The following is a 23218-nucleotide window of genomic DNA, read 5'->3' on the forward strand; positions in this document are numbered from 1 at the left end:
TGCCAGCCCCCAGACCTTCCAGAGTGGCCAACAGCTGCCTCCCATTCCCAAGCTCTTCTGAGCAAAGTGACCCAGTGACCCTCCCACTCAGCAATGATCGATGGAGTTGATGAGGATGCCTGGGTGTAGGGCAGCTAATTGATGGATTGTACCATGGTGTTGGCTGAAAGCTCTGTACTGACTGTGAAATGTACAGGGAGAGTTGACTGCTGGGAGCAAAGAAACAGCGAGAAGGCAGAAAGCAGAAGTTTTGAGGCAGCAGAAGCCACAAAGAGGGAGTGGACTAATGATCGGAAGTGGCAGGAGTCACAGAAACAATGACAGAGAGTTGCCAAGTCAGTAGAACGATGGCGGACCAACAGCTGCAGCTGCTGAGGTGGCAACTGCCTGTGTTTGAGGCCCAGCTGGGGGCTCCTGTTCCCCTCAGACCTCTTGGATCCTTACACCAACCACCCTGCCAACTGGCACCGAGCTCAGGGCTGACCGAGAACAAACCCAGCAGGTGCTGACACCTGGGAGCAGAGAGAAGACCCCTTTCAGAGCTTTGCCATCAAGCCCTGCAGTCTGGCCTCGAGTTTCCAGGTACCAGGACATCTCATTTACGTGGTCATTTTCAGCGCCTGTGGTCACTGACCACTGGACAGCTTGGGGCTGTGGCAGAAATACTGTCCTGCCAACTTTGCCTGATGGCTCTTCCTCATGGCCCTGCAGCTGCCTGTGGAGCTTCCCCCAGCCCCATTCCTCTAGGCTACCGCCTCATCCCCAGATACATGGAGTTTTGTGGGAGGAACAACTTGAAATAGGAATTCTGAGGCTGCTCAAGAAGCCCCTGAGGGATAGCTGGGGACTTGGAGGGACCCAGAGTCATCACGCAGAACTTAGAATTAGACAGAATCTACGAGATCTTCAAAGTTCACCCCATTTCTGCTCTACAGGAGGGGAAAATGAGGCCCCAGTTGGGCAGGGCCTTGCTCAGGGTGACCAGCCAGCTGGCAGCCTATAGCTCTCCCCTGAGAAGTGCAGGATACTCCAGATGGCGGGTTGGTTTCTGAAATTCCATTGGCCACCGCTCTCCCCAGACTGCCCCTGAGGGCTCTGTGTTCCCTGGGCCTGGGGCAGCCCTGGAGCTCAGCATTTGTGCTGTTGATCTGGGCCCTCAGTTGGAGTGGGAATGGACAGAAGCCAGCAGAGAAAAAGTAGAAACCCTCTGGAAAGGAGTAGGCAGGGCCCCATCAATCTTCACCAGAAGGACCAGCAGCTCCAGAAAGTACAGGTTCATCTCCCTGCACCCTGTGACTTTGCATTTTAACTGGGTGCCAAGGCGAAGCTGGGAAGGAGCCCTGAAGGGACAATTCCCGGCATCAGGGTGAGGAGCCAGTGGGCTGCTCTCCCTGCCCCATGAAATCACAGCTTCTGGGCCGTCGCTGTCTCTGCCTCTGTCGGAGGTTGCAAACCCCGAGCTGGGTAATCGAGCTGAGGCTGGAGGCCCAGGCACTGCCCCCTGAGGCCCTAGCTCCAGCGGTGCAGCCTCCAGCTCCTGGTTGGACTTCTGTAGGACCCCAGGTCTGTACATATTTCATGCACTTCTTTCACTTGTTCATTTTAAGTGATACTTTGGAATATCTGGAACCAAATCCCAACAGGCTTTAGCCAACAGCTGCCCAGGCTGACTGGAGTATTTACATGGGGGTGGTTAAAAACACAGATGCCGACACAGACAGCATGGGTTCAAATCCCAGCTCTGCTACTTACAAGATGAGGGATTTTGGACAAATTACCTAACTTCAATTTCTCAGCTGTAAATGGGCATGATAAAAGCATCCCCAGGGGGGCCAGCTCTGTGGCCAAGTGGTTAAGTTCATGCGCTCTGCTTCCGTGGCCCAGGGTTTCGCCAGTTCGGATCCTGGGCACGGACATGGCACCGCTCATCAAGCCATGCTGAGGCGGCATCCCACATGCCACAAGTGGAAAGACCCACAGCTAAAATATACAGCTATGTAACCCGGGGGTTGGGGGAGAGAAAAAGTAAAAATAAAATCTTTAAAAAAAAGGAAAAAAACCCATCCCCAGACCTGTTGGGAGCATGCGTTTAGTTAATTCAATCAGGGCTCCTAGAACAGTGCCTGGCTATAGAAAGCACTGAGTCAGCTGTGGCTGTTGCTGATCATTCCAGGCCCCACTGCCAGAGTGTCCTTTGATCCCTGAACCTATTGGGGGAGCTATGTGCAGGGGACATAGGGGCAGTCTGAGGGCATGGGGCAGGCAACTGCAGAGAACACTGTAGGGTGAGGGCAGAGTTGGCATGGCCTCCCTCCCAGCCACCAGGTCTGCTGTGACCCCTGAGCCCTTCCGATGGGCAGCATCTTGGGTTGCCTCCCTGCCATCATCCCTCCCAAAAAGCAGCCAGCCTGGACTGGACATAGTCTCTCTTTAATGGGAGCATGGGTACTTTGATACAGGGGACCAGCTTGGACAGGGAGGTGTGGCCTGGGCAGAAGGTCACTGCTGTCCTTTTCCTCTGCCATGGTCCCAAGGCAGGACAGATGTGCTGGAAATGGGCTCAGAAGATATCAGGGACGATATAGTCTGTGTGAATGCCATCAATCAGCCCGGCCCCATTGTTGTGGACGAACCAGCAGGTCACCTCAGCCCCATGCCGGGGGTCCTTGCTGTAGTCTTTTTGAGAGCCCCTGGAGAGAGACAGGTCAGTTTTTGGACCTAGCAGAGCTGCACCTCCCCAGGAAATCCACCCCACCCATGTGACAGCTGGAGGAAGGCCTGGACCTAAGATGGAGAATGCCAAGGGTAGAGATGCTGGAAGGGCAGCCCACCCACCTGGTGACTGTCAGCCGGTGGTTCTTCACCACCATGGTGGCATCTGTCTTTGTGGGGTCAGAGCCTGGGTGGAGGTCGGACACTTTATAATCAAAGGGGTGGAAGAATTGTCCTGGAAAGACACGTTGGAGGCAGCAGTTACCATGGGGGGCCTTGCTCCAGCCTTGCACTCAGCAGGTGCTCACTGGAGGTTTAGAGAGTTGCTTGAACATTTTTTTCAAGGACTTGACTGTTTCTGATAAATTTTAGCATCAAAAGCCACCTTTAGTTTACCTGCTATAGAGGAGCAGATATATTGCCAGGTGGCTGTACCTCTTGTCTTTTGGACTGATTCCAAAGGAATCTGGCTGGGAAGAGAGGTTTGAGGGGTAGGTGCCTATAGAAAGCAGGGTCTGCAGGAAGGCCACAAGAAGAAGCAGTGTGGCTGATGACTCATCCCTCCCAGGAGGTCTCTGGGAGCCCACTGGACCTTTCTGTTTGCTAATTGGCCATCTTCCCACTTGGTCCTGGGCTCACTTAAGCTTTAGTTTCACTGTGTGTTTGATTGCAGCCTCTTGAGGGACAGGACGCTCACCAGGACAATCCCTCTTTGGAGCTCTGAGCCTTGGAGGCCATGTTGGAGGTGAGCCTGTCCTGGTGCCCGGCTGCAAAGCTGACCCACGGCGAGTCCACTGACTTCAACACCCCACCCCACAGCTCTGCCCGCCTGGCCAGCCATACCCAGCAGCCCATGCGTCCGCCTTGACATCTGGTGACTATCCAGCACGTAGAAGCCCAAGAAGTCTTGGTGACTTCCCTTCCACACTCGGTGCAGAACGACCTCGAAGGTGCCCCTGTCCTCTACAGATACCACCAGGCTCTTCTTCCTGTTGATGGCCACCACCACCCTGCAGGGATGGGTGGCCATGAGGGCAGGTGCAGCCGCACTGCACTCCTCTCCATTCTGCTGCCCTTGTCCTCTAGGACTCAGCTCTTACGAACTTCTACCCCCATCCCCAGATGGTTGGGTGTTTCCTGCTCCGTGCTCCTCCTCACATGTTGCTATTGTATGTGGGGCCTTTGCAATGTGCTAGGCTCTGTGTCAAGCCCTCCGTGCAAACTGCATCATTCAATTCTTACTCTGATCCTGTGAGGCCGAAGGCTCAGAGAGGTTAAGTAACTTGCCCAAGGTCACACATCTGGTAAGTGGTAAAGCCAGGACTTGGACTCCATCCTGCCTAATATCAGTGTCTGTGTTCTTTGACTCCCATTCATCACCTGTGTCTTCCACTCCAGACTCTGCCCACCTCTTTCTACAGCTCTGCTGGCCAGCATCAGGCTCTGGTTTTGCATCCACAGAGCTTGTTGAATGAATGAATGAGTGAGTGAATGAAGGAACAAACATGAGACAAGGCATACTACGATAGGTGCTGAAAGAGAAGCCCAGAGAATTCTGGAGCTCAATAGAGGAAGAGACTAGGAGGGCTTCAGGGAAGAGGTGGCCTTTATGCTGGGCCTGAAGGATGAGTCGGCTTTGTTTGGTGGAGATGTAGGTGGACTGCAGGGTGAGGGTGCCATGGGAACACAGGCATCCAGGCAGCAGGGCCCAGAGCACATGTCCAGGAACCAAGGGAAATGAGGGGAGTGGTTCACAGGGTCTGACATGTCTGCACAGTCCACACTGAGGCCACAGGGACATCGCTCTCTGACACGGCTCGGGGGATGAGGGCCCAGCAGGCTCAGGTAGCAGAGCTGGCTCTGGGGCGCATTCTCACTGCACCTACCCCTGCCTCCCCTCCCAGGCCCCGGCCCCAGCCCCAGCCCGGTTACTCGTCCTGCCGCAGCAAAGCCTGGTCCCTCCAGGAGAACACGGGCCCACCCGAGCGAGGGTTCAGCATAATGTTCTGAGGAGTCACTTCCAGCTGAAAGCCCGTTGCAGGGTTTGCGATCCCCAGCCGCCCGAAGTACGTGCCCTCATGCTGCCCAGGGCTCCTGGCGTTGTTGCCAATGAGCTGCCCATTCACTGAGAAGCCTGCAGTGGGGTGAGGAGTATCTGGGTCTGGGAGGGGCCAGCTGGTGCTAGACCCCCCCCCCCCCACGCCTGCCTTTGCTCATGGCGTGCCTCCTTCCTGAGAGATCCCCCACACTCCACCCATGCCATGTTGTCTTTGAGGGTCTTGCCTCCCGAGGGGGCCTTCAGAACCAGTACAGGCTGCACCCAGCACAACCCACCTCCCCTCCCGTCCTGCCACGCAAACTAGCCGGTGCTTAGTTCTGGGCCTTGAAGGAGGTCTTGCCTCCCTGAAGACAGGACTTGGGGCTGCTCTTGCTCCATGACCCAGTCAGCCCCAACAGGGGCAGGCCACAGCAGGGGCTGCAGATGAGTTTGTGGGGCCTCTTCACAGAGGCCTCCACTGACCCGAGCAACCAAAATCCCCCTCCTTGTCTTCACCAACCCAACACTGCACGTCTCGTGCTCTGAAATGCTCACCTAAGGATTTGCTCACTTTTTTGTCTCCCTTCCATAAACTCCATGAGAGCAGGGACTTCATCTCAGGTGCCCCTCACCCCCGGCCCTAGCAGGTGCTCAACAGACATTTGCAGATAGCACAACTGGAGAGGGATGGAGGGAGGAGTGGTGGAGAGATGGAGAGGGAGTCATTCCTGCCACCTGAGCACTCCTGGGGAGCCGGACTCGGAGGGTTGCTCAGTCACGCTGAGGGGAGAGGAGGGGGCAGGACTGCTACACAATTTTTAGGACTCAGTACAAAATGAAAATGAGGGGCCCCTTGTTCAAAAATTGTTAAGAATTTCAAGATAGCAACAGCAGAGCATTAAACCAAATATGGGGCCCTTCTAAGAGTAGGGTCTTGTGTGCCTGTATGGTCACGGGCCCATGAAGTAGGCCCCGCATAGGGCCCAGGCAAGTGGACGGGACGAGAAGGAGGCAGGTCGAGCCCAGCCAGGTGACTGGTGTACAGGCCGTGGGGAGTGGAGGCCACTACCACTGTCCTGTCCATGGCAGGGATATTGAGGGTGGAGGAGCCCAGGCCCTGCCCTGTCTGGCAGAGGGCACAATGTCACTCATACCTGTGTCAGGGTCCTGCACCAGGCTCAGGACCACACCAGGTTCTTCATTGATATTGAAGCACAGGGTGTCCTCTTTCTGGGGCACGTGGATGATGAAGTGCGGGTCAGTGTCCACTGGGGGCACAGCATGGGGTCCGTTAGATTGGGCACCAGGCAGATGTGGCCGGCGGAGGGCAGGGGTTCAACCAGGGAGAGGTGTCCCTCAGCCCTCCCAAGAACTCACCGCCAGTCACTTGGCTTGGCAACTGCATGACATTGGAGCTGGGGCGAGTCGGAGAAGGCTGCGAGGCGGACAGCATGAACGCTGACATGTGAAGGGGAATGGCATTTAGAAGGAAGGTGGCTGGGCCTTTCCTGGAGCTGCTGGCTCCTTTTCTGAGGCCCCTCCCACCCAGCGGGGCTGCCCGGTGGCCACAGGAGCAGGAGCAAACACAGAGCCCTTGATGCCTCTCAGAAGGTGGGAACAGAAGTTTGGCCGAGCACAGTGGGCTGGCCCCCTCTCTGTCTCCTTCCATAGGTACCTGGTGGAGCTGGTGGCATGAGGGTGGGGAAGGCCAGGCCCATGTCAGGGGGGCAGTTCTGAGGATTATCAGTGAGAGCAGTGAGGAGAGGTGGAGCAGAGGCAGGAAGCTTTCTCATCCTGCAAGTGGGGTGATAACCTAGGGCCTCTGCTCAGGACCGACTGCACAGCCTGAGGGACAGCAACGTGTGGAGTAGAGAGGGAGAGATGTGCATCATGGGGACAGCTGCCACTTACTCTTTCTGTGTCCCAGCATCTCTGTAGAGAATGATGACAGAGAACAGAGTTACCCTCAGCACCCCACATGAAAAGCACGCACCTCATTGCCCAAGTGCACCCTAGGCCCAGAGGCCCATCAGGCCTGGGCTGGCCCTCCTCCTGAGGGTCCCAGCCCTCCTCCAGGGCCCCAGATCCTTGCAGATACATGCTCAAGCAGAGGACCCAGATGGAGGCTGGCGGGGGTTCAGGCTGTTTAAGGGCCCCCAAGCACACAGGAGGCAGCAACTAGTTTGTGGCCAAGTAGAAAAGGGCATCTCGGGGAAGGAAGAGACCATGAAGGGGTGGAGACAGGGAAGATGTGGGATTGGGGAGCTGTGCCTGGGAGCTGGATCACATGGCCCCGATGCCCCTCGAGAAAACCAACGTGATTTAAAAACTCACCCAAGGGCTGAGAATCTGGAAGGAAGAGAAAGGGAAGAGAATCAAAGCCCAGGAGATTTTTGGCCCTCAGAAGCCTCCCCCTGGCCCACAGCCTCCCCCTCTGCAGAGCCCATACCCTCCGGGGGCTTGTCAATGATGGGCTTCAGGCCGTCCTTGTCCTCCATGCCCCTGATGGTCATGGAGGTCAGCGGGGTCACGAACTGATAGGCCAGTGACATCTGCAGGGCCTTGGCTGTCAGGTTGGCCTTCTCCTCCCCCTCTAACTTCATCCTGCGAGACAGACACTGACTGCAAGCCCCATAGCTTAGATGACAATGGACTTGCACTCCCTTGTCCTTTCACTCATTCAGTCATTCAACAAAGATGTATTAGCACCTGTAGTGCCCCCATTCAGTAGCTGCCTTCAAGGACTTCATGATTTAAAGACTCCCCCCCCCCCCCCAGAGAAAACCTGGAGATTTGGCAGAGTTAGGGGATGTGCCTCAGAAATACACAGAGGATTTAACAGTCATGAGCTTCTGGGAAGTGGTCTAATCTCTCTGAGCCTCAGTTTGCTTGTTTGTTAAATGGGAATAATGAGGACATTCCCCTGCATGTTGTGAGGATTCTGTGAGTGTGTCTGGACACAGCAGCCCAACCGTAAAGGGCAGCCTCCCCCACAGCAGCTCAGTGGGGACAAACAGTGGGTTGCCCTGTGCCCCCAATGGGCCCTGCCCACACTATTGACTGACTGGTTGATATTAACTTGGCAAGTGAAGCAGAAGGACAGTAAATCTGACCTGCTTACAACCTCGAAGGCCCAGAACCGCCCCTTCTCTGTCCACCTCATCGGTCCAAAGGCCCAGGGGCAGGGGGTGCTCTGGGGTGGATGGTGCCCACTCCAGGTGTCTGCAGGGGTCGTACCGCTTGGCCAGCAGCTCCTGGATGGTGAGGTAGGCCCAGAGGCGTTTGATGTGGTTCTCCAGCATGTGGCCCCGCTCTTGGAGTAGTTTCTTCATCTCTTCCTCATCTACCAGGCAGGTTGTCTTGAATTCTTGGCCCTCCTGAGGGGTGTGATGGGAGAGAGGCCGTGCACCATGAGGAGCACAACCAGTGGCTGGTGCTCAAGGCTCTGAGCAGCCCTGCCTTTGTCTGGTCTCTGCAGCTTCCTCCTTAGCACACCCCTCTTTCCTGAGCCTGCTCTCCTCATGCTCATTCATCCATTCATTCCATAAAAGCTTGCTGAGCACCCTCTGTGAGCCAAGTTGGCCCAGCTGCTGGGGATCCCATGGATGGGAGGACCAGGCTCTGCCCTCATGGAATTACTCTCTCTGGGGGATACCAACAAGCATCCAGCTGCTTCCACCGTGGCCTGCTCCTCCAAAAGCCCACCACCTCTCCAGTGGGCGGCACCATTCAACTTGCCACAGCACATGAATGTGCCTTCTCTCCCCAGCTACAACAATGAGGGCACCACTTCCCAAGGGCATCCCACGCACCAGGCACTGCGTAAGCATGGATTATTTCATTTACTCCACAGAACTCTCCAACGCAGTATTACCCCCGTGGTACAGAAAAGGAAACTGAGGTCTAGAGAGCTAGACTTATTTGCTCAAGGTCACCTAGCTGGTCAGGGTGCAGCAAGGGTCCTGCTCAGCCCTCCTCACACAAAGCCTGAGTTCTGAACCCTCAACCACACTGCAGGGCTCGAGTCCACACCCTGCAGGGCAGGCTCCAGGTCTCACAGGCCCATGACCCCCCAGTGCGCATATGCACACGTGCACTGCACCGTGGCACAAAGCTGGGTACACACGTGGTGTTTGGGAAATGGTTGTCAAATGAGAAAGGAGAGGCTGGCCTCTTGCTCTCTCACGCCTTGAGGGGAATGATGTCAGGAGTAACAAGTGGTCCATTTTGGGCCGATGGTCAGTGAACTACAACTAATCAAGGTTACGTTGGCCCCATTCCAGACTGTCCAGCCCCCTGGGATGCCTGCGTGGAGGAACCTTCAAGCCTGGGTGTGTGTGGCATAGTGCAGGGGTGGAGGCACTACTCTGGAGAAAGAGAGATCCCCAGGGGTAGACAGGGATGGGGAACAGTGTGGGTTTGGAGCCTCTGGGTGCTGCCTGGCTTCTCCACCCTCTGCAGCCCACTATTTACCCCATGGGCCTGTACATCAGCCTTGAAGCTGCTCAGTTTATGGTCAGCGACGCGCCCAGCCACCACAATCTCTGAGCCTTCATAGTACTGTTTATGGCGGTGCTGGGTCAGGGCTGAGACGGCGTCCTGGGGATACTGCAACTCCACATCCACCAGCAGGGGGGTGGCTACCTGGTCGTAGAAACCCTGCAGGAGAGGGGGCACAGTCTCAGAACTGATGGGTCACCCTGAGCACCCACTGGGAAACCCACTCATAAAGCGCAGTGTTTTGATCTCCACTTTATAGGAGGAATCACAGGCTCATGAGGGTAAACTAACTGCCTTGAGGTCATGTAGCTAATTCGAACGCCATGCCAGAGTTTTATCTGCTCCTCTAGGCTGATGGGCCAATGGTTGCCAAGGCTGGGCTCCCCGTGGCATGGTGCTGGCAGTGCGTTGGGGGTCGGGGGGACAAGGAGACCTGTAGCTGCTGGGTGGCATCATGGTCCTCGTAGATTCTCTGGGCTCGTCCGTTGTTTTCCATGGACATGACCTCCAGGAAGTTGAAGTCCACGTTCTGGCCGAAGCCCAGGTTGTAGAGTGGGAACTTGCCCCTGATGGCGTTGCGGACGTTCTTGAGGATTTGGGAACGGTCCGTCACCCCTGCAGCCACACACCGGGCAGTGACAGGATACCAGCTCACAGGCATGTGGGGCATGAAAGGACTTTGGGGTACACTCCCCGGGGGCCAAGCCTCCCGTCTCAGTCTCCATTGGTATCTTGAGGCAGCGCCTCCTGCTGGCTCAGCTGGGCAACTGCAACAGCTTCTAACAGCTCACAGATCTTGCCCTTCTACGGGGATACATCACAAGCAAACCTGATTCTGCCCTAAACCCTCCCACGACTTCTTGCTGTGGCCTGCGAGGCCTTGCTGACTTGTCCACCCTTGTTTTACTTCTTCTGCACATGCCTGCCGCTCCTGGGCAGGGCCTGCCAGCGCACAAACCTTTTTATGCTCAAACTGCCCGTCTGCCAGGGATCCCTTCCTGCTTCTCTCCTCCTTCCAGACAGAGCTCAGGGATCACCTCAGGAGGCCTTCTGGGACCCTGCCTGGGCCAGACACCCGTTGTCCATGGGCCCACAGCCTCCTAGCACTCTGTTCTTTCAGGGTCCTCAACAGAGTGTCTGCTCCTGGCTCTGCCTCCCCCAGTGGGCCCAGGGCTCCTTAAGGGCAGACACATGTCTTATTCTTTTGGTCCCTAGCCCTGGGCTTGGCACACAGTCAGTGCTGAATACATAGTTCATTAAACTCAACCTAGGAATCCTACCCATCCTCCTGGGCCAAGTACAACCCTGTGTTGGGCAGCAACTTCCCCAACTTCCCAACACAGGAGAGAAGTGCACCCTGGAGCTTCTGCAGACTTTAGGGTCTGAACTGTGTGTTTAGACCAGTGCTCGACTTTGTCCTGAGCCTTTCTCCCCCATGACAGCATCCCCAGTGGTTGGGTTTCCAAGTTCAGCTTGAATGCCTTTGGTAACGGAGAGATCACCACCTCCCAAGGTAGCCATCCAGATGCTTACCCTCTGTGGGCTCGCCATCTGTCAACATGATGAGAATTGAGGCATGGTTGCTGACTTCTGGGAGGCTTCCCTGAGCTTTGTTCAAGATCTCAATTCCTTGGAGCAACCCTCCATTCAGGTTTGTGGCTGCAAAGGAGAGAAAGCAGACCTGTGTATGCCCTCATTCTGAGGGGACAGAGGTGACACCAAGGTGGCCCAAGCCCCTGTCCTTACACCCTTCCAGAGTGAAGCGCTGCACAAAGTCCCGAGCCGCTTGCAGATTGGCGGCAGATGCGGGCACCAGCGAGCCCTTCCACGACTGCACACCAGACCCAAAGAGGACCAGGTCGAAATAGTCTCCTGGCCGCATGTCCCCCAGGATTTTAAGGAGCGCTTCCTTGGTCTGTAAGGACAGGATAGTCAGTGCAGGGACACGGCCCCAAGCATAGTGCCTCCTGTCAGCTCCAGATACCCCTTTCAGAGATCCAGAGGGGAGAGGTACCTGGTGGAGAGGCAGGAGGGGAGGGACAGGACGGCCAGGTGGTGCTAGGAGAGAAGCATCCTGCCAGGCCCTGGGAGTGTATCAGGGGGATGGAGGAGGCAAAGGGACCCAGTGTGGGGAGAAGTGACCAGAAGTTTGAGTGGGGCAGGATTAAGAAAGATGACCCTAGGGGGCTGAGTTTCTAAAACTCTGCTTGTCCAGCCATGGTCTCACTGCCCTATGGGCAGGACACTTAGAGCACTGTGGATGGCGGGCTGTGCCCTACTGTAAGATGCCTCCCCACAGATGGTCGTAAGTATCCCCGGCACTTTTAGCATCCAGGTTTCATCTTCCAAGCACTCCCCCATCAATAAACCCCATGACCCTGAGGGCACTGCTATTATTCCCACTTTTGCCTTTGAGGAGAAGTGAATGAATGCATTTGCCCACAGGTGCACAGCGAGGCAGCACAGCAGCTGATTCCAGAGTGCCTAACTGGGATCTCCTGTTAAATCACTGCCTCTGACCAGGAGCAGAAATCCCAAACCCAGAATCTGGGGGCAAAACCAGTGTGGGGTCAGCGATGGGGCTGACGAAGCCTATGCTGTGTGAACCACGTAAAGCTATAGTTTACCTGCTGCACTTTCTGGCCTTGCATGGAAGTGCTTATGTCAATCACAAAAACCAGGTTCTTGTTCAGGTTTGTCAGGTTTTGGGGGGCAAAGAAGTGGGCAAAGTGGTTATTGGTGACCTAAAACACAAAGATCACAACAAATGAGTGAGGCCTTTCTCACAAGCACCCCTGCCTGCTCTCTGAGTCTTGGGCCAGAGGTTTCAGGCTCACCAGGAGGTCGCAGGGCTTATCTCGATTGACATCATAGGTCACTCTGAAGTCCCCGTTCAGCAAGGATGTGGAGCACGTGGGGCAGGATTGCTGCTGGCCCACGGTGGGGCGGAAAAGCACATGACCCTGGAACCAATGAGGATGAGAGGCATGCCTGGTGTGTGCAGCCGCAAACAGAGTGTTTGCAAAGACAACATAAGGGGTGTGTGTGCGCGTGTGCGTGTGTTACATGGGCATAGAAATGAGTCTGGGAGTCTGATGGGCCCCTCGCCCAGCTGCCGAGAGTGCACACCTGCAGATGGCAGGAGGGAAGACGTGTTCTTTACTTACATACTTCTGAATCATTGGGATTTTCTACAATAAGCATCACCACTTTGGGTGCAAAATAAAACCAAACTAACAGCAGTATGAGAGCATGAGAGACGTCAGTTAACTCAAACTGTCTGGTGAAAAAACAAGGCTACAAAACTGTGCTGGACAATAGAACCCAAGTAGACAAAGGACAGAGGCTGGAAGGAAGGGCCCAGAGTGGGGGCTGAGGTCTGGGGTTGACTTGGAGTTGTGCTCGGGGAAATTAGGGAGGGTTTTTACTCAATACTGTTCTGTACTTCTGTACCTTCCACATTTTCTTTAAAGAATTTTTTATTTTTACTTTTTATTTGTTAAAAAAGTAAGATGTTCATTAAAAACAAAAAGCTTGAAAAGAATTGTTAGGAAGACAAAACCCATCCCCTTTGTTCCCTACTTAAGCAAGCATGTTTGCTAACACTCTGGGGTATCATGTTTTGTTTAAAAGAAACCCCTCTAAAACTGTAAGAAGCAGTTCTTTTAAGTGAAGTGTTATGGGATCACCACCAAAAGTAGTGGGAGCTAGAGGGTTGGCTCCTGGCTCCAGTTGAGGGCGAGTTAGGAAGCAGGGCACCAGCTGGCACCCATATGCCACACTCCTCCAGGACCTAGGGTAGGAGCAAGCAGGGGGCTTCTGAGATTCCTGCAAATGGGTGGCACGTGACAAGCCGCAAGTGGCTGGATAGGCCAAAGGCCTTTCCAAACTTAATTATGTTTCCAAGAACACAGAAGCTTGAAATCATAACCACAACAACATCTGAGATTTACTCAAGTGCCCTATATTTCCCTGAATGCTCTCCTATGGCTGTGTGACAGGCAAGGAGGAAACTGAGGCTCAAGCAAGGCAGCAACTCACCCCAGACCACACAACTGGCGTGGCCACCTTCTCCAGCCTCAACATGCAGGCTTTTGCTAATTTGCTCTGAGAACCAGGGGTTTGAGTTCCCCTGGGATACCAACCACAAAACACCTGCCTTTCTCACCCTTGGGGCAGCCTGCAACCCGTGCCTGGCTCCCAGGACAAGGCTGAACAGTCAGTGATGAGTTGGGCCAGGCTGAGTTGTCTTGGAGGGGGGGTGGGGTGGGGGGTAGGGCAGGGTGTTGGGGTGGGGTCCACCACCATCCCCAGCCATCCCATGCACCTTTTTCCCTGAGAAGGACTTCTTGATGATTTGGGTCGCCAGTTGCTTGGGGAGGAAGGAGGCCTGGGCATCCAGCTTGCTGATCCCCTGGGGCTCAAAGATGTCCACGTCGATCTGCATCATTGAAGCAATCCCTGTACCAAGGCTCCCATTTGGGCCATCATCAAGTCTCAGCCAAGAGCCAATGTGTCCTGGCCACCTACTGTGTGCAGTGCCCACCCAGCCCTCAGCACAGGGCCTGGCATGTCATAGGTACTCCAAAAATACCGGCCCAGTGAAGGTGTGCATGCCTGCTCCCCTCAAGACGGCCACCACTGAGGTGCCAGTGACAATAACAGCCCCTCAGGCCACCCAGGACTTTCTGGTTTACAAACTACCTGGACATTCAATATCTCTCGTGATCCTTGTGGCAGTCCTGGGACACACAGGAACCCCCATTTAACAGATGAGCAAGCCGAGGTTCAGAGAGGAGGAGAAGGTTGGAGGGTTCAGGGAGCTCCCAGCCCACAAAGAGCCCAGGGAGCCCACCCTGAGGAGTCTGTCCCCTTCCCTGCGTGCTCGGGCCTGGGATGGCACACGGCAGGTGCCAAGCCAGTGCTTGGAGCCACCATGAGAGAGAGACCACTCCCCTGCATGTGGTCACCTGTAATCTACCTCAAAATGATCCACCAGCTGCTTGGGCTTAACTTTGATGACAAGGTCGTACTGCGTAAGTTTTCGCTTCAGCACCTCCTCGTAGGTCAGCCGGAATGTGGCCTTGCTCCGGGGACCAACGATAAGGTTGATACTGAATTGCTCCATTGTTCTCCCCGAGGCCCTAGACATGCCACCAAAGGCAACAACAAACAGACAAATGGTAAGTGACATGAGTGTCCTTGTCACGAACGCAAGGCCCTCAGAATCAATTTCTCTTATTTTAGTGCTGTTCTCAGGTTTCCTTGACCCTCACCTTTGTCTTAGTTGGTTGGTCAAGGTCTGAGCCCAAGAACAGGACCCCACTGCTCCCGAAGGCTGGGAGATGGGCAAGTTAACACCAACCTTGTCCACAGCCTTTGAGTTTGGGCAGTTTGCTCGCTTCCCATTAGCCCAAGGCTGCTTTCTACTGAAGCCCACCTTGCAGTCCTCGGATCTGTCCTGGCTGGGGAAGGCAGCCCCAGAGACTGGGCCAGAGGGGCCCAGAAATCACCTGACAAGGCCGGCATTCTCTCCTGAGATGGCCGCTTTCCGGTACTGCTTCCACGCAGTCACTTTGTCCTTTATGTCCCCAACAAATGCCTGTCCATCTGCTGTGCTGCAGAGAGGAAGAAACTCTCAGGGGAGATGCCCCTCCCTGAACACGCAAGTCCTTCATGTTGGAGGTACTCCCAGCCCAGACCTTGAGAAGGCCCTGTCCAGGTAAGCACTCATGGGACAGCATTGCCTACTGACCTCTCACTGCCCACAGAGCTGCTTAGGGGCCCCACAGCAGTGAGGTGGGCAACTGTGGCCACTAAATCCAGCAAAAAGCCTTGGGTACCAGCCCTTGCTCCTTGGGCCCTAGGCTGAAAACATACCATCAGAGGCCCCAGTTTGCTCCCCAGGATGGGAGCCCATAACAGACCTAAAGAGCTTGTTCCTCCCCTTGGAGCTGGAGCTGGCCTGTGGCCCTTTGGGAGATGAGGAGATGGTCTGCACTGTCTGGCCCCTCTGAGTCATGGGCTTGGGCTGGGCCTAGTGAAGGGACAGCTCTGAGTGTGGGAGTCAGGCAGGGCACACACATGGCAAAGTCACTGATGAAGGCCGTCTTGGGGATCTCCACATCGAAGGCCACTTCCTTGGCTTCATCGGCGCTGTTGACCACTTGGCTGGTAATGACACAGTGGGCGAAGCGAGAGGTGACTTTGCAGTTGACTTTCAAATTCCGGATGATCACGCCATCAACAGCCTAAAGTAAGATGTGAGGGAGCTGTGGCTGGGATGGGGGGGTCTCTGAGCCTGAGAGAGACCTTAATGTTGTACTGGGGCTCAGCACCCAGCTCTGACACAAGTTGACCGAAGAACAGACCAGACCTCCCTCGAAGACCTGTTCCATTCTCTCTGCATGAGACCATGCAGTGGGGTGTGAGGTAGGATGGGAAAGCCCCCATTTCCCAAAGACGGGAGTCCTTCTCCCCAGAGCAGTAACAGAGGGGCAAACCCCTGAGGGAGGGGGAGAACAAGGCTGTAATAATGGCCCCACCACAGATCCCTTAGCCGAGGCTCTCACTCACTGTGTTCACAGCCTGTCGCTTCTGTAAAACAAACCAGGTGCAAGTGTGAGTGTGAATGCTCAGGGGCCCACGGACTATTTGTTAAGGGATGGGAGTGCGACACAGCCTGTGTCCTCTGCCCTTGGCCTCACCTCTCCAGTCAGAGGTGATCAAGGTAGGTGGGGGTGGCCCCAGCCCCTAGGGTAGGGGTCTTGTGTCCCTCCCAAGCCTGATCCAGGCCCAGCTGCCTGTTTCTGCCCTGAGGGTTTACCCACATACCTCGCTGCCTTTGGGCCTGTCTGTGGGTGAACCTTGAGCGGGCATGGCCTGCAGGGCCAGGAGGGGCACCACGTACATGCACAGCAGCCCCCGCAGCCCCATGGTGCCGTCCATGGTCTCAAGGCTCCCACTGCCTTGTCACTTCAGTTAGGCCATTAATCAATAAAGTGCTGAATAAACACAGATTAAACATTAGACAGGGTGAAGGCAAATATTACAATTTGGAGCATCAAAAAACGGCAGTGAAAGCTTTCTCCCTGAGGGGATTCCCAGCTGTGTAAACTCCTAACCAGACTCAGACCACATCCCTCTGTATAGAACTGCGCTCAGCCAGCATGAATTGTGAAGACCCCAATGACTCGTCTAATGCTGGGTCTGGCACAGGGCAATACTACTGATATAGTGACATGTGGCAAGAAGCCACAGTTAAAAATGGATTTCTAAACTTCGTTGGGTGTCACTTTCAAAATCCTTTAAGTATCAACAGACTTTTCAGACAGCCACACTTTGACCAGGGAGGCAGATACTGTGGCTTAGAAAGTGTCTGTCCACATCCTTGTTTCTGATGATGCCACCCTAGCAGCAGTTCTGCCAGAGGCAGCCTGGGCAGTCCTGGTAATGCCTAACGGGTGACCCACGCTTTAGGACAGTTGCTTCATCTCTCTGGTCCTTCTCGCTCAGATTTGGAAAGAAGAACAGAAGTAAGCCTCATCGTTCCTCCATCTGAGCAGGACTGCCTGGCAGATAAAGGAGAGACAAAGATGAATACCACATCGTCATACTGGAGGGCCGACTGTGCGCCATGCACTGCTCTAAGCCCTGTATTGTCTAATTTTATCCTTATGATGTCCCTGGGACATTGGTCCCACAGCAAGTGACAGAACATGTATTCAAACCCAGATCTTTCAGACTTCAAAGCCAAAGCCTATCACATAATGACAGAAACGCCTTCCTCGTTATTAGGAAGAAAGGAGAAGCAGAGTCAAAGGCCCCAGAGACCCCTCTTGTACCTGCAGTTTCTTAATTTTTATGCCTAAACTCTCCCTGAGTCCCACAAGCCACAGCACCCTGGGCAGACATGGTCCCTGGGCAATCCACTCTGTGACCCTGGGTGGGGTATGCTGGCTGCCATGACCCCAATAAGATAAGGGGCCCAGAGGCCTCTTTGATCTCTGTTTGCTTGCACTGGACTTTGTCTCACAGAGCAGCTTCTGAGAAAAGGTTTATTGACCCCAGGCCAGAATGACCTTCTGGCTTGTTTTCTGGCCTTTGTGGAAGATAAGCTGGATCAACATGAAGCTGTACATTTGGGGTCCTGTTGATTTCCTGCACCAGTCCTGACTGGGCCCTGTGGTTGGTTGGGCACAGTGCCAGGCACAAGGACACCACAGATGATACTTGAGTGCCTCACTGTGTTCAGTGAGCTGATGCCTTGGGCAAAGGACTCAGACAAATCAAAGGAAGCCCAGGGAATCCCAGGAATGATCAGAAGCTTATGAGGAGCATGAAGGAGCTGCAGAAATCTGGAAGGGGTGGCACTCATCTCCACAGGACCTTGGAAAAGGTTCCTGAAGGAGGTGCCAGGGAAATAGAGCAGCACTTGGGAAGGGGGAGGCGGGAAGGGGAGGGAGAGACGAGCAGATGGGTAAATGTGAAGCATGCTTGGGGAAGGTGCAGCATCTGTGTGATAGGAGCAGGACCTGAAGGAGAAGGTGGGGAAGGAGGGTGGGAAGTGGTTTGGGAGCAGCTGGCACAGGGGTCTGAAAGTGACCAGTCTTTTGGTTGGGAAATGAAAGATATTTTGATCAGGGGTGTGGCAAAATTGAGACTGGGCTGTTGCTTCCAACCCCGGTTGATGGCTAGCATCAACCCGGGTCCATAGAAGGTGTTGGAAACATGTTTGTGTGGTCTGGGAAGGAGAGAGGGTATGGGGAGAGCTGACGGTGACTAGTGCCTGGCCCACTTCTCAGCATCTTTTATATCCTAATTCACTTACTGCTCACAACTACCCCCAAGAGACAGATTCTCTCATTGTTCCCACATTACAGATGAAGAGGATAGGTTCTTCTATCCTCTGTGGATGTGAGAGGTCAGGGGATGGGTGGACAGAAAGCAGATGATGTTGCTGAGGATTAAGCCTGGAGGCCTGAGAGTGGAGGGTGGTTGTGCTGCTGGTGCTGTGGGACAGCACACAGACCCAGACCTGCTCTGAGATCCACTCACACAGCCAACTGCCTGCTTGACTTTCTCAGAGCCTCTCAATCTTATATGTCCAAACTGAACTCATGACTTTTCTCTCCCCCTCTTACATCTTATTACCAAGCCTGGTCTTCCTCCTGTTGCTGTCCACCCCAGTGAAGACCACCACCATCCGCCCAGGCATCCAAGCCAGAAAGCTGGGTGGCATCCTGGATGCCTCCCTCCTTTAGACCCCCACCCCCACTTCCAACCCTCTAAATATCTTTCTAACCCATTTACTTCTCTCCAAATCCCCAGTCACCACTGAGTCTAAGCCACCCTCGTCTCTCACCTAGATAGCTGCTCCCCCTACTTCTGCTCTGCTCCTACAGTCTACTCTCTAGCAGCAGTAAGACTCATCATTTTAAAAGGTCGATCTGCTCTAGGCCTTTCCTTGTCTAACACACTTCCAGATCCTGAGTGGTCTGGTCCCTATGACCCCTCCATCTCACCAGCCCATGGCCCCTCTGGGTCTCAGATTCAACCATAGAGACTTGTTCCCAATCCGTATAGGCCTGCGCTTTTTCACTCATTCATTCATCAACCCCAAATTCATCCTTTTGTACCTGCTGTGTGTCAACCCCATGCCAACCGCCGGGTTTGGGGTACTGCAGCCTGCAGGCCTGGCCCAGTGCTCAGGGAGTTCACACTGAGGTATGGAGGTGGAGTCACAAAACAAGTCCATTGGGCCTTAGCACATGGTGCTCCCTCTGCCTGAAAAAAGTTTTCCTTCAAGCTTCAGTCCAAGCAACACTTGCTTGGGGCAACCTCCCCTGGATGCCTAGGCTGGACCCAGTGACCTCTCTGCACAGCATTGACCTCAGTTGGCAAGGATAACTGGTTAGTATGCTTCATCGAGTAATGGCCATCTCCCTCTTCAACTGTAAGCCCTACAGGGGCAGGACTTTGTATGTCTTGTTCACTTTATGCCTTCAGGGCAGGGCACTGGCCCTGTACCACACTAAATGCCTATAGAGTGAAAGACAGATTTGACGAAAAGCAAGTTGGGGGAGGTAAAAAGCAGAAGGCAGAGCACAGAACCTTAGGAGACCTCAAACCTGAGGGGAGCATGAGAAGTCAAAAGAGAACAGGAATGGACAGGAGGAGAAGAAGAACCAGGAAAGCTCTAGAAACCAAGAAGGAAGATTCCCCAGAGGGGTAAAGGCTGCTTAGGGGAAGAGGGATGGATGAAGACTAAGAAAAGCATCTAGGGAATCTGAGTAATCTTCCAGGAAGCTTTCCTGGGGACAGGTGGGGCCAAGTGGGGCCAAGTGACTACAGTGGGGTTTAAGATGAGCAAACCCTAAGCCTTCTAGAATATTGTTTCGAGTTTCTTACCTTCCCAGAGACTCAGTTTTCTTAACTGTAAAATGAAGACGATAATATTACCACCCTCACAGGGTTGATTACATGAACTAATTAAGGATTAAATGAACTAATGTGTTTGTCTCTGGGAGGCGGTTGGGGAAGGGGCATGAATTAACTTTCTGGGGTAATAGTGTGCTCTATATCATGCATTCCCAGCAGGGGTGATGTTGCCCCCAAATGGGTAAAAATTGGTTTTCGGAGGTAGGCAAAAGAAATCTTACATTCAAAGAGGTGGATTTCAGGTCCTTGAGAAAGACACTCCTGGGTTGTAGGAGATAGTATATCCCCTCAAAGGGACAAAGGAAGGATTTATAATTGTAACCTTCTTAAAGTAAATGCTCTAGGAAAGGGAGGTATTGGCTAGAACAAACAATTCTTGCGGCAGTTTTGAGCCTGCACAGACAGGCCTTTTAAGGGGGGCCAGGGTCCTCCTAGGGACACTGTCTTAAGCTGTTAGAAGCCATGGCAGAGTTTGGCCAAGTCGCTTAGTACAGGGGTTTGGATGGAGTCCCGATGAGAGTTCTTTGCACTTCTCAATAGCAGGCTGAAGTGTTTAGTGGTAAAGTGTACCGATATATCCAATTTACTTTGAAATGCATACACAATAAGATGGATTGCTGGATACATAGATAGACGTGAGACAGAGCAAAGATAACATGTTACTTGTAGAGTCTAGAGTAGTCAGCCCCCTCTCCCCATTAGAATGTGCGTTCCAGGAGGGCAGGGACCTTGTCGGTCTGGCACATGGTAGGCGGTCAATAAATATTTTTAGAATGAATGAACAATACTTGGAAAGCGCTCGGTACAACTGCTCAATAAGCGTAAGCCTCTGCGACTCTACTGTCGCCTGCAACCCGGAAGCTCCCGGCTGTGGAATTGAGGCAGATGGTGCGTGCAGGGTCTGGCGGAGCCGCTCTGGGCCCCTGCCGCTTCGGCTCTATGGCGGGACCTCCGGGGACCGGGGCACCGCTCTGGCCGCCTGGCGCCTGGCTCTGTGGCGCCGGAACCTCCCGGGCCGCCGGAGCATGCGCGGGGCTGCGCCGGGCGGGATCGCTATGGCAGCGGCGTCGCCGTGAGGCCGGCCTCCGTGCTCGCGCCCGGGCCGGGCAGCCTCCGCAGCCGCCGACACCGCAGCGTCTCGGGCATGAGCGGGACCTTCCACCGCGGCCCGCTGCCCTACCCGCCTGCACCGCCGCATCCCAACAGTAGCCCCGCGCTGGGAACATGCCCTTGGCCGCCTACTGCTACCTGCGGGTCGTGGGCAGGGGTAGCTACGGGGAGGTGACGCTCGTGAGGCACCGACGGGACGGCAGGCAGGTCGGCGGAGATGGGGCCCGGCAGGGGCGAGGGACAGGGAGGGGTGCGCTGAGGCCGCCGTCCCGAGGCTGGGCCCCGGGTGGTCTAATAGAGGGGGCTTACCTCGGAAGGCACTTCCTTAGGCAAAACGTCCCAGACGCCAAGACTAGGTCAGGCCTCCCTGTAGTTCTCCTTTGTGGTATTAATTGGTGTGCTACATTCCTTCCCCTACACGGGACAGTTCCGTGAGATCATGCTTTCCCAGGACCTAAGGCGGCGCCTGGCAATATCACTCCTTGAGTGAAGGGACCCATACGTCCTACCTGGAGACTACTGGACTCTTAAAACTCATTACTTTTGTGCTAGACCTCCTCTCACGGTCCCCATTTCAGTGAGTAGCATCACCAACCAGGCAGTACCCAAGCTGTACACTTGGGGAGTCATTCTTGACTCCCCTCTCTTCCCCTTATTCATCTGTCCCCTAAACCAACAGGCCTCTTCTCCATCTCCATTGGTACCACCCCAATCAGGACATTGTTATCTAGCCAAACTATGTCACAGCCTCTCACTGGTCCTCCCTGCCACATGACTTGCTGTTCTCCAGTCCATCACTTCCATTGCAGTCTCAGTGATTGTTCCACAACTTACATCGAATGTTGTCACTCCTTTGCTTAAAGCACTTTGTCCTATTACCCTCAGGATAAGGAGCCAGTTTTTTAATGTGGTTTATAAATAGGGTGACCATATAATGTATTGTACAAACCAGGACAATTTTGAAACTGAAAGGCACTATTAATAACTACACCAGGACAATGGGACTACCCTAGACAAGCAGAGACAGGGAGAGGAGATGTATTAGGTGTGAGAGGATATTGATTTTTTTTTTAAGTGGGAATAATTTTGTATGTTCAGGATCAGTGATTTTTAACCTTATTGGGTTATGGATCCCTTTGAGTATCTAATACAATCCATGGACCCATTGTGTCTGCAGAAGTATATTTTATGCACCTGTGTAGAGGGAACAGAGGTTAAGAAATCTCTTCCAGAGATTTTATGATTGATTCAGTGGTGTGTTAACATGGACTCATGTTTTAGCATTCAATGAAATTGTAAAATGCAGATTGAAAGTATAGTTTTTTGTGACGCTCACCCTGTTATAAGTTTAACCTATAAAAAGTATCATTAGTGATAGCAAATCTTTTTCTCCAATTTTGTGCTTTGTTGGTAACAAAATGAATAGGTTATCTGGCAGGCTTCAGAAGGTTAGTTTTGAGGACATTCAGGAGAACCCTTAAATACTTCTGAACCTATAAAACTGTATGTTGATTTGCACATTGTAAAAACATGTATTTTCTTTGTAGTATGTCATCAAAAAACTGAACCTCCGAAATGCCTCCAGCCGAGAGCGGCGAGCTGCTGAACAGGAAGCTCAGCTCTTGTCTCAGCTGAAGCACCCCAATATTGTCACCTATAAGGAGTCTTGGGAGGGAGGGGATGGTCTGCTGTACATCGTCATGGGCTTCTGCGAAGGAGGTGATCTGTACCGAAAGCTCAAGGAGCAGAAGGGGCAGCTTCTGCCTGAGAGTCAGGTGGTGGAGTGGTTTGTTCAGATTGCCATGGCTCTGCAGGTACTGTCCAGACCTATCGCATCCCCTTTGCTCCAAGATGACGGGGATGGCAAGTGGATTTTAGGAAAATTCTTCCCCAGATGCTTACATGAAAAATGATGTGGTTTTTTTGAAGTCCGTTTATGAAGTAGACCCAGCCCCTGATGCTGTAGTATTGGAATGTTTCTGAATGAGTGATATCCATATTGAAGTAGACATGGATTTCATGTCTAATTCCAGGGGAAGCCAATTCTCTATTCATTTAATATTCATAGCGAAGTCAACTTTAAGAACCCTTTGTTATCAGCTGGTCAGCTGTGTCATACTGGAAGGTGGTTGGGCTAATTAATATGCCTAAACTGTGGGGATTTGGGCTTTAACCCTGCTGTGACAGAGTGAGTGGAAATGCAAACCATGTTTGTGTTTTCATATACACATGTTCAGAAGTGAGACTGTTTACGAAATACCATTCCGGAACTGGGCATATTTGTCCTGAATTAATTGACCTTGTTTAAATTCTAAGATACTTTCTCTAAATAAAAGTGATCTTGTTATATTTGAAAATATTATTAAGCTGAAGATTTCATGAGTCTGAGATGCCTGTGTATGTGACCTTGTATAAGTT

General features: G+C 53.4%; 2 protein-coding genes across 6 annotated transcripts in view; one reads left to right on the forward strand and one right to left on the reverse strand.

The window, feature by feature from the left end:
• Window positions 1–2411: 2411 nt before the first annotated feature.
• ITIH1 (inter-alpha-trypsin inhibitor heavy chain 1) lies at window positions 2412–21487 on the reverse strand. 3 transcript variants are annotated; one of them, XM_070575039.1, is made up of 23 exons: window positions 21110–21487; window positions 16085–16254; window positions 15827–15847; window positions 15335–15501; window positions 14764–14868; window positions 14232–14394; window positions 13578–13691; window positions 12088–12213; window positions 11878–11994; window positions 10997–11165; window positions 10784–10909; window positions 9684–9865; window positions 9224–9409; window positions 7988–8127; window positions 7200–7354; window positions 7085–7099; window positions 6662–6682; window positions 6128–6208; window positions 5905–6018; window positions 4645–4846; window positions 3556–3722; window positions 2836–2947; window positions 2412–2690 (listed from the first exon to the last, which is right to left on the reverse strand). In XM_070575039.1, exons 2-23 carry the CDS (start codon window positions 16196–16198, stop codon window positions 2561–2563), a joined length of 2727 nt encoding a protein of 908 aa, XP_070431140.1. In that variant the 5' UTR covers window positions 16199–16254; window positions 21110–21487; the 3' UTR covers window positions 2412–2560. The 3 variants fall into 3 exon arrangements, with proteins under 3 accessions (XP_070431140.1, XP_070431141.1, XP_070431142.1); XM_070575040.1 differs by lacking the exon at window positions 21110–21487 and adding an exon at window positions 17095–17170; XM_070575041.1 differs by lacking the exon at window positions 15827–15847 and having other exon boundaries at window positions 21110–21205.
• Window positions 20535–23218, forward strand: part of NEK4 (NIMA related kinase 4) — a 40054-nt gene continuing 37370 nt past the window's right edge. For all 3 annotated transcript variants that reach the window (XR_011526933.1, XM_008513126.2, XM_070575043.1), the window contains exons 1-2: window positions 20535–21007; window positions 22348–22614. Coding sequence is in view for 2 of the 3 variants with exons in the window: in XM_008513126.2 (XP_008511348.1) it covers window positions 20915–21007; window positions 22348–22614 (360 nt within the window). In the remaining variant the exon portion in view is untranslated. The remainder of the gene's footprint in view (window positions 21008–22347; window positions 22615–23218) is intronic.

This window comes from Equus przewalskii, chromosome 15, assembly GCF_037783145.1.
Source record: "Equus przewalskii isolate Varuska chromosome 15, EquPr2, whole genome shotgun sequence".
Lineage (NCBI taxonomy): Eukaryota > Metazoa > Chordata > Mammalia > Perissodactyla > Equidae > Equus > Equus przewalskii.